Source organism: Neomonachus schauinslandi, chromosome 5 (genome assembly GCF_002201575.2).
Source record: "Neomonachus schauinslandi chromosome 5, ASM220157v2, whole genome shotgun sequence".
NCBI lineage: Eukaryota > Metazoa > Chordata > Mammalia > Carnivora > Phocidae > Neomonachus > Neomonachus schauinslandi.
Genome location: NC_058407.1, coordinates 114,906,218 through 114,920,651, shown reverse-complemented (window position 1 = coordinate 114,920,651; position 14,434 = coordinate 114,906,218). Strand labels below are relative to the sequence as shown.

At 38.0% G+C, this 14,434-nt stretch overlaps 1 protein-coding gene across 1 annotated transcript in view; it reads right to left on the bottom strand.

Moving 5' to 3' along the window:
* Window positions 1-14,434, bottom strand: part of ARHGAP21 (Rho GTPase activating protein 21) — a 128,293-nt gene that overhangs the window by 9,209 nt on the left and 104,650 nt on the right. Inside the window, 12 exon segments of the mRNA XM_021687139.1 lie at window positions 1,374-1,463; window positions 1,541-1,614; window positions 2,271-2,349; window positions 2,454-2,609; window positions 3,400-3,542; window positions 4,385-4,521; window positions 4,601-4,665; window positions 6,637-6,921; window positions 8,062-8,187; window positions 10,752-10,788; window positions 13,911-14,013; window positions 14,154-14,321. Of these exon segments, the coding sequence (XP_021542814.1) occupies window positions 1,374-1,463; window positions 1,541-1,614; window positions 2,271-2,349; window positions 2,454-2,609; window positions 3,400-3,542; window positions 4,385-4,521; window positions 4,601-4,665; window positions 6,637-6,921; window positions 8,062-8,187; window positions 10,752-10,788; window positions 13,911-14,013; window positions 14,154-14,321 (1,463 nt within the window).

The following is a 14,434-nucleotide window of genomic DNA, read 5'->3' as shown; positions in this document are numbered from 1 at the left end:
TCTGTATTTTTTGAAAGACGTTCCACAAGTGTAGTCAAATAGGTCAGGGAAATGAAATGCCCTTAGCCACTTCCTCAAGAGTCACAGTGTTAGTTCATATGGTAAAGCCACAAAAAAAATTCTACAGTAAAGAAACCTGTTACATGTTGTTTGATTCACCGTTTTCTAAACTCATTAGACCATCAGACGCTATGTCCCCTGTACTGCTAACATCCAGCAAAAGTGATGAATGATGTCATGCACTTTGGGAAATGCTGAAATAATTAGAAAATATTTCAGCTATAATTATATTGAGAATTTTTTGGATCCTACTGGATGGACTTCTGGAAACAGTCCAATTAATTGATATAGGGTTTTTTTTTTTTCCTTTCCTTCTCTCACTCTCTTTTTTTCCTTTTTCCTCTTATGCCCTATCACTGTTGAGGAAATTGAGAATCTAAAGGATATTATAACATTGCTTGTAAACTTCTCAATCTGCAGGTAATAGGGGCTGATCCCGTTCTCATACTCTAGCCTTACTACAGCTATGAGCAACTGTCTTCTGGAACATGACAGACACTAAACTGACCCGAATGAATGCATTTTGTTCAACCTTCAGCAGGCATGACCCTTAGGAAAAGGTGATAGCAGTGTTCCTGAGCTTGTGATACTCTGTTTTTTTTCTTCCCCAGAAACCAAAATGACTTTGTTTCTGTATTTTTAAGTAATGCCCGAGATTTAGAAAATCACTGTTTTGCAACCTCTAAAGATATCACAGGTTTAGGCAACAATCATCAATGATGGATAAAAATGATATAAAGTTAAGATTACAACATATCAACCAAACACACTGTGTGGACATTTAGACACTGATTTAAACAAACATGGATGAAAAGACATATCTTGAAATCAATCAGGAAAAACTGAACATGAACTGAGTAGTAGATAATATTATGGATAACAAATTTTGGTGTGTTTGACTAAGGTGATGTGATGCTGTTAAACAAACAAGAAGATCTTATCTGCTTAAAACTGAAAAACAAAAAAGAAAATGTCTGTCAGTTTTCCCTGTATACTGTTTGGTACATTTTGATTGTTGTATTGTGCAAAAGTATCGCAAATGTACAGATGAAAAATAAAAGTAAAATTTTTTACTTTTCATTTTTCTTGCTGGATAAATGTAAAAGGAAATGTCTTTTAAAAATGGTGGCAATTGATAATTTGGGATCTTTTGCTATTAAGAGTGATCTTTAGAGGGGCTCATTGGCCAACAGGGTGTATTTTAGAGCTTTTGTTGAATTATAACCGTGATTTTAACTGACATGAAGCAACAACACGTATCTTTCAAACGAAAGCCCCTGAAAGCACCCCTCTTCAATATGTACTTTACACACCTTATTTTTTTCTGAATTTTCTGCCACTGTCTTCAGATGAGCAGAAAGGAACTTCAGAGTTTCATAATGATGTTCGGGCAAATCGTGAATCTGAAACATATTATTTTCATTACGGATTTAGAGGCTGAATTTCAGTTGCACCTCCAAAAATATAAAATAATACCTACTAGTCTTTTTAATGTTTTCAGACGGTCTAGAGGATCTTCTTTACGATTGGCCTCAATAAAGTCGGCATATTTATCTGACAACAACAATAAGAAGAATAAAACAAGTTTATCTTAAATTGCTTAGGTGAGTTGTGATCGAGATTTCCTTGAAGTTTTGACTTCAAAACCCAATACAAAAATTTAAATGTAGTGATGACCCCAAATGGCCTTTGAAATGTAAGTCTCCAAAACAGCTATCATTTTTAATGACCCTCCAAGCCTTATCATCAAATAAAATTCCCTAAAATGTGAGTTCTCTGAGAGTACCGTCCTATATTTATAGTCTCCACTCTCTTTTGTCCCCCAACCACAACATCAAGAACAGTGTCTTATATAAATTAAATATCTGGCTTGACTGAAAAAATGTTTTTCTACTAACTGTACTTTATTATGTCTGAAGACTTTTGACAGAGAATAATAATATATTTTTAACTTGACAAGCAAACATGGATGAACAGGATAACTTATATTTTACTGAACCTAAATAATTTTATAAATTCTTTTCATTGAAATTTATTCGGAGGGAAAAAAAATCTGAATGACCAAAAAATAGCCATAATTATGCTTTATAGAGAAGTAACAACTAAACAAAATCTCCTGCATTCTTTGACAAAATATTAATATTCTATGGCTTTCCAACAATGTAATTTTAAACTGTTTCAACTGGTATCTTTTGTGGGAGTTCACTCACCATTTGTGAAAAGAGGTTCAGGGAGTTTTCTGAAGAAGGATTTTAGTAAACTGCTTATCACATTCAAATCTCGCCATTTCTAGGTGTACAGAATAGAAACATGGCATTTTTGTAGGCAATACCATCAAAGGGGAAAAAAAAAACCCACCAATCAGGTATTTGAATAGAAATAAACACACTTACATCATCTTGTATGTCAATATCAGCCATCCCCTTGTTGAGTTCTTCCTGCATACTTGAAATGGCTGCGTTATTTCCAGGAACTCTATAAATCCCTGTATACTCAAGACCTCTTTCTTCAACTAATTTGCAACATATGTCAACTATTAATGGAATATACTGCAAAACAAGAAATAAATATTGTATTTAATACAGCACAAATGTTTATATTTGTTAGTAATGTATATCGCAGCTAAGAGGCCCTTTCCATCCAAGAGGAAATACATACATTGCTGCTATGTGATAGAGAGAAAATGCAGAATATAGACATTGCAGAACCAGGAATAGATTAGAAGCAGCAAGAGAGATCTGGGACAGCGGGAGGAGAATAGGTCAAGAGAGAGAGAAAAGGGTCCCCAGGGAGATGAACGTCGAAGAGGAAACGAGGCAAGTCTGAAGTAATGAGAATGTGGGAACAGCACAGGTGAATAAAGGGAATAAAGTCCAAAAGAGAAGAGGGGGAGAGAATAACATCAAGCAACTCATGGCACGAATCCTAACATGGACGCTGTACACACACACACACACGCATGCGCGCGCGCGTGCACACGTGCACATTTACATTTATTACACTTTCTTAATCAGGTTCTTGTTCTCATCCTTCTTTTAAGGTGCTAAAAGCAGAAACACACATGATTTGAAAATGAACTCTTAGCATTTCAGGTACATTCCTAATGGATGAATCATTATTTCAGAGTCAATATGTTAGAAAAAGAGCATTATAGATAAAATTATTCAACACACCCTTACGGGTCAGCAATGCTTAGGGAAGCTGGGTGGGCTATGAAGAGGAAGATACTCAGCAGATTAACGATACTCTGTGTCATCTGAGGGGCTGTGTACTCAGGTCCTATAATGCCTACAACTGAACTAATGACCGGAGGGAGTCCGGGCGGCTGGGGTCTCCTACCCGATTGGTATGTGCTGGTGGGCAGTCATCCAGTCTGACACCGAACGTTCCTGTAGCAGTGGGCTTTTTTTCAAATGTCTTTCTCATAATACTTGGAATGCCTTTTCTCCATGTGCCTTTGTCTTTTGGGGGACTGGTATCATCTTTTGATTGTTATGCAAAAAAAAAGAAGAAGAAAATGGAAACAAGCATGTTTAAATCATGACTTTAAAAGCCCTTTATCAAGATTGATATACATCAGAGTCCTATACTATAAATGATAGGTCCTATATTTATCAAAATACTGTATTATATTCTCTTCCTAATATAGCATTCCTTTTAACCTCCCATATAATTTAATGGGAATCAGTTACGCTTTTCTACCCTTTTACAATCTGTACCATGGTTTTCTTTAAAACAGTCAAGAAAATAGGATCAATGTGACATCTTAATAGTGAGATTTTAGCAAAAGGAAACATGATGGTTTTACCTCAAAATAACAGTGCCTCGATCCTCTGCATTAAATTTGTAGTGTCTTTTATGTAGATGTATACTCTCCTTCACTTCATCTTTATTATAAGACAAAGACTCATCTTAAGGGAAAGCCCATTAGCCTAGACCGGGCCCAAGGTGACCTCTGAGCTAGCTCACAGTGGGCTGAGGTCAGCAGAAATGGTACAGAAAAACATGGAATACTTTCTTTCTTCTTTCTTTCTTTCTTTTTTTAAAATTTTTTTACAGAGGGCAAGAGAGAGGGTGGGGCGGAGACACAGAGTGGGGAGCAGCAGAGGGAGAAGGAGAGAGAGAGCATCTTAAGCAGGCTCCATGCTCAGCATGGAGCCCGACACAGGGCTCCATCTCATGACCCTGAGATCATGGCCTGAGCCAAAATCGAATCAGATGCCTAACCAATTGGGCCACCCAGGTGCCCCATGAAATACCTTTAAAATCCCAACTTTAACCCATCATCTTTGTTAAATTTATCCAGGAACACTAACATCAGTACCTTTACTGAGAAGTTTCCTTTCTGACTCTTCCTTGGGAGAGTGTGGACTTTGGGTCTTTGGCTCTGATTTAGCACCAAGCAGAGTCTGCCGAATGCTGAGACTCTGGCGAGGTGTTTTTGGCAACTGTTCTGCTTTGCTGCTGAAAGAAATGAACATTTCTTAACAACTATGTATTTTACATCCAGAATTAACTTGTAGGCCTGTGGGATTCTCACCTCATCAGACTGTTATATTCTTTTATTCTTCGGCTGATTAGATCCCTGTTAGTCACTCCAGTGTCCTATAGAAGAAACAGGAGGCAAGAATACAAAGTCAGCTTGAAACATAAATCGGGATCCCTACTTTTTTGAGGCTCTCTATTGTACTGCGCTGCTTAGCCAGGACAGTTCCTATACTCTCAGTGGATATGTTTTAAAATCTCTGTTCCCCATCACCATGCAGTATCACTATGCAGGAAATGATCCAAGTGCCCCCCCCACATACTGCCAAAAGAGCTTTCTGTTTATTTTTTGTACCCCTACAATCCCTAGAATAGTACCAGCAAGCAGCAGGTGCTCAAACTTCCTGATGTGACATTTTTTATAAACGACTGGGAAGCAGCGGGCCAGTTTTTTCCTCTAATCCCAGAAAGAATGATCAGCATTTCAAAATAATACAGTTGGATAAAAGATGGAAAAATACTGTCAAAATCTGTTAATGATGAATTTATAGGAGTAGTGAGACAGAGGGTCATTTAGTATCAGAAGTGGCACTTAGATTTTCAGAAGAGAAAAAGCTTAAAACTGGGCTTTTCAACCTCAACAGATTAACTTCTATAATGCTATATGGTAAACTCGGATTTCACCATGAACTGATGATTTTTTTTCTACCGGTTCTAATTACACACTGACATGTATCCTCAACTTTTTTTGTTTGTTTCATTTTGATTATAATGAACAATAAAGTTTACCAATACAGGCTTTGGAGTTAAACAATTTCGAGTTCCAATACTCTTCCTACTTACCAGGTGAGAGATTAAGATCTAGGGTGAGATCGCAGGCCCGGGTTTAAATCCCAGCCCTGACACTTAGAGCTGTGTGACCTCATGGAAATTACATAACCTCTCTTTAACACTGTCCTTGTTTGCAAAATGGTGATGACAATACTAGGCATACTATGAATGACAACATTCATATGGTTGCTGAGACTTATTCATGTAAAATATTCTTACTTTCCCTGTTTACTTTGAAGAAATTCAGGTCTGATGCCCTCTTTACAGTGCTGGTTATAGAACAAAGATAGTATTGACACGGATCTGGTGTTAATTTTTTAACCACAAACATGGCAGGGTGTAAACTATCAGAGAAAAAGGCACAGTCATTTTTCCTGTGACCTAAGTCTTCATAATTTGAATTGGACATAATTGGAAATGACTATATTAGAGAACACACTCTGCATAACCTTACAGTTAATAGGGGTGTCCCGGTGTCTCGTGAGTTAGGGGAAAAGAATGTGCACTTTTTTTGTCGTAACAATGAGCACAAAAAGTGAGAACAACATGTAAGAAAAACTGTGTTAATGATATGAAAAGATACTCTTGAGCAAAAGCTAGACTTAATCACTGCCGAATTTGCTCTGTCAAGTTTATAATTACACTAGAAATACTACGTTATCAATGAAATTCCTGTTGTAAAAAAATATCTTGATGGCTGTGAGCCAGAAACTTTCAAGTCCCTAAACATTCCCTATTAAAAAGAAAAACTGGCTTTTCACATGATTTCTGACAATGCGAGTTTTCTTAGAAGCCAATGACTGTACTACAGCCTGTTCTATTATATTCTCAACTGAGTATCTCCATGAAGGAAAATCCTCATATCTGTTATCTCTTTGCATTGACATGGTAATTTGTTTTGATAAGTATTTTCACTATAACTTAAGCCCCACAATAATCCTGTCTTTGAGATAAGGAACCAGATCTGGAATGATTTAATCATAAAGGCAATGACCAGGACTAGTACCTAGGATTTCCTGATCCTGCTTCTGAGAAAATAGGCAAAATATATGAATTATCTATTTTCATAGTTCAGTAATGGTGATTTTCAAATAAGTGAAAATAATATAAAAGAGGTACACCTGAGTTTTCCTTTTGATCAATTTTTCAAGTGAAAATAGCGTATTTTAATTTTTTTCAAATGTATCAGATTCTTTGAGTCTTCCTAAGAAAAAAGTGATGAAAGAATCTGGTTTTATCAACAGCATTTGGAGCACACACCTCCTCGTTGAGGTTGCTGCTCTCCTGGATGGTCTTGATCCATGCTAGCATGTCGTCTCTGTCTTCAGCCTGAAATAGGCATTCACAGTCTGATGTGGTAAGTCGAAACACATTCTTCCTCTTGGTCTCACTGTAAGAGATGTCTATTAAGCACGCATTGACGCTGATGGGCTGCTCTTCTTCAGATGGAGTCATCTGTTCTCTTTTGTCTTTGTACAAGTAAAGCGAATGGCCCCGAAGCACAACGTACATCTGTTTCCATGGCCGAATACTTCCACCAACTCGCTGGAAAACACGAAACAGTTCAGGGATACTTGATGTTTGTCTAATTCTTGGTGACATGATAAACACATCAAGCAACACTGTTAACACACACACGTGTACACCCAGTGGATATAGCGGGTGTCTGCTTCACGATCATATACGTTTGTTAGGAGAGGAATGACAAACACTGGAGCATAAACCAAGCTAGGCAAGGTATTCTTATCAAAATCAAGGATGGTGAAATCTCAACTTTAATCCGGTTGGGGAAAAAAAAAATGTATTGTTCATGAGCGAAGTAGTTAAGGTAAACTGAATAAAGTAAGGTAAAAGAAGAGTAGCAAAATTTATAAAATACATAAAAACGCTAAGAGAATAGAAAATAAGAACAAAATCTGTCCGAAAAATCTTCTGAGTGAGAGTAAGGCTTAAGACAAGTCCCAGATCATGCAAATGACAAACAACTACATAAGGAGATCCCCAAAAACAGGTACGAGTAATGAATGAAACTAACAAAATTGATCAACTTTATATGGTCAAGCAACAATATCCATATCCAAGGTGGGTTTTCTTAAAAATTAAACTCTTCTGACAGTATTAAAATTTTTTTATAAATAATCTGCCCAAATATTTTAAGAAATTTTATGGCAAAGTTTTTATTGTATTGAAATCTACTTAATGAAGCATATAAATATTGTGATACTCATTTATATAACCCAGTATTTATAAAATAAAGTGAAAGAAGGAAATTATAAAGGCAATTTAAATGAAAAAACTGGGAAAAGCTAAATTAAAAATTTTAAATTATTAATATGAAGAACTGTCACTCCTAAAGGAAGACTGTGAAAATCTATGGCTAAGAAACTATTTAAGAAAAAAAGCTGAGTTCCTTCTTAAATACCTTGATTTCTCTTTTTTGTTGGTAAAATATAAGACTGTATATTCCATTTACAGTTGAATACACAGGACTAAAAAATATAAAATTATATCAGTGATTACAATTTTTAAAAAAAATAATTTTTCCTTTGTGTAGAAAAAGCTATTTAGAAGTGATAATTTCCATTCTCTCTTCTGGGTAATATGCCATTTTATCTGTACAGACTGCATGTGCTATTTTGTGGGGCTGCATTTCATACACCCGCAGCAGCTGAGAAAACGCACTACCTTGCCCTTGTCAGTGATAAGTGGTCGGAAATGGAGCCACCCTTCCTTGGCAGCATCGCTGAAAACCTCTGAGGAAGAATCTTTCCTGGACCCAGAGTCTTCTGACGACTTCTGGCTGTCTGTGATCTACAGAAAAGACCAAGAAAATATAGTAAAACACCAGCTTTTTCCTTTATCAACATTTGCACATTGAAATTGCTTTGCTGAAAAAAACACCTTTAATGTTCCAAATGAAGGGTTATTTTCGAAAAAATACTACCTTTATCAATTACAGTAGAAAAATTTCTGGTCTTATTTATTTATTTTTTTTTAAAGTGAGTTGACTACCATCATTTTTTAAAAGTTGTCTCCCGGAATTTTTAATCATTAAAAAATAACAGAAATAGTATAATTTTCTGCTCTCAAGAGCTCATATTTTAGTGAGAAAAGACAAATCGGAATAAAAAAGACAAGAAAATGATCAGACTGTGATTAGTACCATTTGGGAAAGGAACAAGGATATGCAGTTAACAAATGACTGAGTCGTGGCTAGAAGTTGGGGGTGCTGTGGAAGAATATTTAAGATGAAATGTGGAGGAAAAGTTTTAAAAGGGGCCATCCGTGAAAGGTCAGGAAAAAGAAAAGTTCAGGGAGAATGTATAGCTAATGAATTAAGTATGTTTACCATTATCATTTTATTTTATTCATTTTTTTAAAGATTTTATTTGAGAGGGAGAGAGCATGAGCGGGGGGGGGGGGGGGGGGGGGGGGGGACGGGGGGAGAGGGAGAAGCAGACTCCCCACTGAGCAGGGAGCCCAACATGGGGCTCAATACCAGGACCCTGAGATCATGACCTGAGCCAAAGTCAGATGCTTAACCAACTGAGCCACCCAGGTGCCCCTTACCCATTATCATTTTAAATGTTCACTGTTCAGTGTGAGAGAAACAGCTAATGAATAGATTGTTTAGGGTCTTTCAGGACACAGTAGGAAGCGTGATGGGATGCGATTAGGTGATGAATCAGAGGAGTAACATTATCTGGTCCCAGTTCAAAGGTCACTCCGCGAGCGCCTGGGTGGTTCAGTAGGTTAAGCATCTGCCTTCGGCTCAGGTCATGATCTCAGGGTCCTGGGGTTGAGCCCCGCATCAGGCTCCCTGCTCGGCGAGGAGCCTGCTTCTCCCTCTCCCACTCCCCTTATTTGTGTTCCCTCTCTTGCTGTCTCTCTCTCTCTCAAATAAATAAAATCTTAAAAAAAAAAAAGGTCACTCTGCTTGACACCTGGAGAATGGATTCTCCAGTGTGAGAAGAGGTGTTACTGCAGGAATCCAGGTGAGGCTTGATGGTGGCCTGGACTAAAGTTAACTTAAGCGAAGACAGGGAGGAATGTAGAGCTTCAGGGTGTGTCCTGAAAGTAGAGTGGATAATACTTGATATGACGGAGGAGGGGGTGGAAAGAAGCCACAAGGCTAATGCCCAGATCTGGGGCTTGAACACCTGGGTGAAGTGAATTTAGTGAGATGGGGAAAACTGGTGGACAAAGATGTCTGGGGGCAATCCAGATCTCTTTGGCCATTACTGTGATTGCTTATTAAACACCCACATAAAGACATCAGCCTACATGAGCTGCAGCTTGGGGAAAAGGCCAATGCTAGCGGTGTAAACGTTGGGAGACCCCTGGTTAAGATCATGCTGGCAATGAGGGTAGATAGAGAAGAAAGAGGGTCAGAACCAGTTATAGACATTCCACCATTTTAAATATTAGGCAGAGGCAGAAATGGAAACCAGCAGAAGAAAATGTTTTAGGAAGGGAATGGGAAATTGTGTTGGAGACGACTGAAAGGTCAAAGAAGTGAAAAATCGAAGATAACCATTAGTTTTGGAACCTGAACGTCTCTGGTCACCTTGGTGTGAGCAGTGTCATTCTGGTGTGTGTGGGTTGAGAAAGACGGGATGTGAGGAAGTGGACACTATAGACAATTTTTTTCAAGGAGTTTTGCTGTGAAAAGTGGAAGAGAAAACAGGCGTAGGAAATAGAGGGGGATGTAGATGCAAGAGAGGTTTTTAAAAAATAGATAGTACATAGTGGAATGTGCTTCTGGGATGGTGAATGAGCCGCTGGCAAGAGCGATTTTGCAGAGGGGAGAGGGGTCTTGAAAAAGTGAAGTGATAGAATCAAAGAAATGTGGATGTAGGCTTTTTACAGGACCATGTTCCAAGTACAGACACTTATGCTAAGAGTAAGGAGGGCAGAAACTGTGGGCACAAATGAAGATGGCTGACATTTTTGGAGAATGTAAAACAAGGAAGTTCCTGTCTAACAGCCTTTGGTGTATGTTTTCAATGAAGTATGAGGGAGGACTCGATGGGAGAGGACAGGGGTGGACTGCATGGAGAAAGGTGGAGGGGAGGCCTGAAATAATAATTTTGAGGAGAGAAAACAAGCATACAACAAATACAGGATTGCTGGGTAGTCAGATTTTTGGCCATAGACTGATGAAGTGAGAAAAATCAGCATTAGTGTGTGTTAAGTATTATATACTTGATGAATATGTTTAGAAATTAGAAAAGAACACTATTTTCCAAATGCACCTAAAAATTGACAGAATATACAATAATAGAAATAATTCCCTATAATGAGCCAAAGTAATAATCTAAGGTAAATAGAAACATTTATCATTTGCTGATACTTAAAAAATATTGAATACCAACCTTGATTCCTTTCAGGCTAGAGACATGCTTGAAGGACCTGTTGGAAAGAAGTATGTAAATATTTGCAATAAGTGTATAGCACACCTTAAAGAAGTAAAAACAATTTGAACATTACAAGTAACCTGTCAACGATAAGCTGACATTTCACCATTACCATGTTAAATGTTCACTGTGCCATGCAAATGAGAAAAGCAGCTAACTGTAGAAGTACTTAAAGCTTTGATTCCACGATCGAAGCTTCCTTAGTGGATCCGGTAAATTTAAACTGTCTCTGCACGAAGTGTGAGATTTTATCCTCCCTTTTAGATGAAAGAAAAAACTACTCAGGCTAAACATGGAGCTTTAGAATAAATTATTAGTTAGCCATAGTTGCAATGCTCTATTAAAGGGCTCCCACAATGTTAATAATGATGGATAATGCTGTAGGGAGAGCATAGTGAGGGCCAGTCCGGGCCCACCACTCCTCCTGCCAACCACATTCGGGATGCTTTGGTATGAGACCAGCTGCTGCCACTGAAAAGGCTTAGGGCTTCTGAAGATAGGTTCGCTTTAACTCTTCAAAACAATTTAACTGTAGGGGACAAAGACTTATTTTTTTAATTCAAAATTCAGTTTAAGGAATTTAGGATTGCAAGATGAGACTGAAGATGGCACTGCCCTCCCCTTTCAAACCACCCCAAAGAAGATAGCCAGAAACAGATATGCAAACTCCATCTCCAGCACTATCAGGAGACACCTGTAATTCTGACCAGCAATGGGTGCATGTACATGAAGATGGGTGGTTAAATGCGGTGAAGGAAAGGATGGATAAAAAAGGGGACACCACTGGTTGCATATCTCTAGACAAAACTGCAGTGCACTGCCCTCTGAAGATCAAAACCTTCCCCTGTTTGGAGCAGTGGGAAACAGGGTGCTGGAGCTGGTGACAGGAGCCTCACTCACCACCACGTCTATCAGGGAGTATGAAAACGAAGGAGGAAACACACAGTCCTGTCATCTTTGCAAGAAGCATGTGCAGTTGGTGCAGGGTGAAGGAGACTCTGAAATGCGGCAGTTATGGTATCTTTTTAGTGAGGAAGAAGTAAAGGCTAAAAGAGCTCACAAATTCAACTCTGCATCATCAGAACAATTCCTGCTAGTCTGGACCACTGCTGTGGACACACCCCACACACACTTCCCCCATGTAGCTGGTCCAGGAGGAACTGCTATTATTGGAATATAAATAATCATTGAATGGAAGCTTCAGAGAATCTATACCAAAATACTGATAAAAAAAGACAAATCATTCTCTGAAGGTTCAAAATCATAAAATGGCAATGTTCCTTAATTGTATAAATTAAAACACTGCGTCACTAACACTAGCCATAAAAATTTAAGAACGAGAAAATTGACTTTAAAAAGTTCAAGTAGTAAAATAAAGAGAAATAGCCAAGAGAATTTAGAAAAAACATAAAGTAATGAGAGAATGGTCCGATCGATAACAAAAACATTATAAAACCACTACAATGAACAGAATCTGGTGTACGTGAGTAGACAGATAAATCAACTGAACAGAATGGAGGCTAAAAATAAAACTAAATATATTTAATAATTTAGTATATAATAAAGATGAAATATCAGTGGGAAAAAGATAACATTCAATAGATGCTTTGGGGACAACTGAGAGACATTGGAAAATACAAAGCTGGCCCTTTATCTCACTAATTGGAATAAAATAAACTCCAGATGAATCAAAGTTGTAAACACACACACAAAAAAAAGACAAAGAAAAACATAACATTGAGAGGGAAACACAGAAGACTTTTGTTGTAATTCTGGAGGAAAGGCTTTTTCAATATGACTCCAAATCTGAGGCCGTTTAAAAAAATATCCTAAATTTACCTGCAAAGAAAAAGTTTAACATTTTTGCACAGTTTAAACTGAATTGGGAAAAGACTTGCAACACTTATCTCAGAAAAGAGCTAGTTTCCTTTATATAAAGAGCCCCCAGAAGTCAGTAAGGAAGAGCAGTAGGGAGATGGGCAGAAGATATGAATAAGCAGTACACAGGAAACTATAAATATCTCTTAAATATATATGAAACGATATTCATTTAATAAGAAATTTTCAAAAAAAAGAAAATCCCCACAATGTGATACCATTAGCTTTACAAAAAGTCAAATGTTAAATAATATGCTGGGCTGGTGAGGGGCAGAGACTTCTGTGCACTGTTGGTGGGAACGTGATTTGGTATAAGCTTTATGGAGAGTGCCTGACAATGTGTATTAATATAAAAAATACACACCCCCTTGATGTAACAATCTTTCTTCCAACCATACTCATTCATATACTAAATGGACTACATACAAATATAGTCACTAAAGTATTGTTTGCAGTGCCTAAGATTCAATCAACCTAAATGTCTACTTATAGACTATGGAATGACAGATATATTTTGGTAAACTATTCAGCGGAAAATCAAACAAGCATGAAAAAGCTGAGCCAGGAATACACACACTGGATGATCTCCACGATCAGTGTGCACAGCATCTATCATTTGTTTATAAAAATAATTAGAATATGTACACCCACATATAAGCCTACGTAAACGTGTACACGTGATTTTATGCAGAGAATAGCTAGAAAACAGTAACATAGTTATGTTTGAGAAGAGACCTGGGTGACCAGAAGCCTCCAGTAGCAGTCACTGTTTAATACAAATATTTTTTGCATTATGTTTACTGATTTTTAAATATTAATTTTAAAAATTCACCTGAATATATTATGGAATAACAACTTTATTTTTTATTTACATTTCTAATATAAAGTTAAAAGTATAAAAGAAATCATTAAAATTCAGTATTTATATGTCAAAGTCATGCTGAGCACACAATATTTAAAGTGATATGCTCGAGCGGCGCCGGGGTGACTCAGTCGTTAAGCGTCTGCCTTCGGCTCAGGTCATGATGCCAGGGTGCTGGGATCGAGCCCCGCATCGGGCTCCCTGCTCGGGGAGAAGCCTGCTTCTCCCTCTCCCACTCCCCCTGCTTGTGTTCCCTCTCTCGCTGTGTCTCTCTCTGTCAAATAAATAAATAAAATCTTTAAAAATAAATAAATAAATAAATAAATAAATAAGTAAATAAATAAATAAATAAATAAAATGATATGCTCGAGACTTACAATTTCCCATCTTCCCGGTAATCATCAAGACCCTCATCATAGGATTTTGATCTTTCGGTCTTTGAGCTGGGCTGGGCATCCAGGCTGGGAGGTCCGACAGATTCTGTAATTAAAAGCCAACATGTAGACCTTTGCAAGTGGTTTCCAGATCGTTTTCATAGGGAGGAGATCCCAGTGTGTCACAGCGTTCTAAGTGGAAAACTGAGAGAGAGATGGTTTGCACAGCCACTCACTGAAACGTACCCTGGTCATGGGAGAGCTGGCGGCGAATTAAAGGAGCCGACGTGGTGAGGCTGGGTGGGACCATTGCAATGGAAGGTGCCTGGGGTGCCTGGGGGGTGGAGGCTGAGATGACAGCAGAAGCGGGGATGTGTGCAAGGTCATGATCAATGCTGGGGCTCGTTGGTTCATCTAGAAAATAAAATGAAAATAAACATTGGTGGTGCGCCTGGTGGCTCACTCGGTGGAGCACGTGACTCTTGATCTCGGGGTCGTGAGTTCAAGCCCCACACTGGGCTTACAGC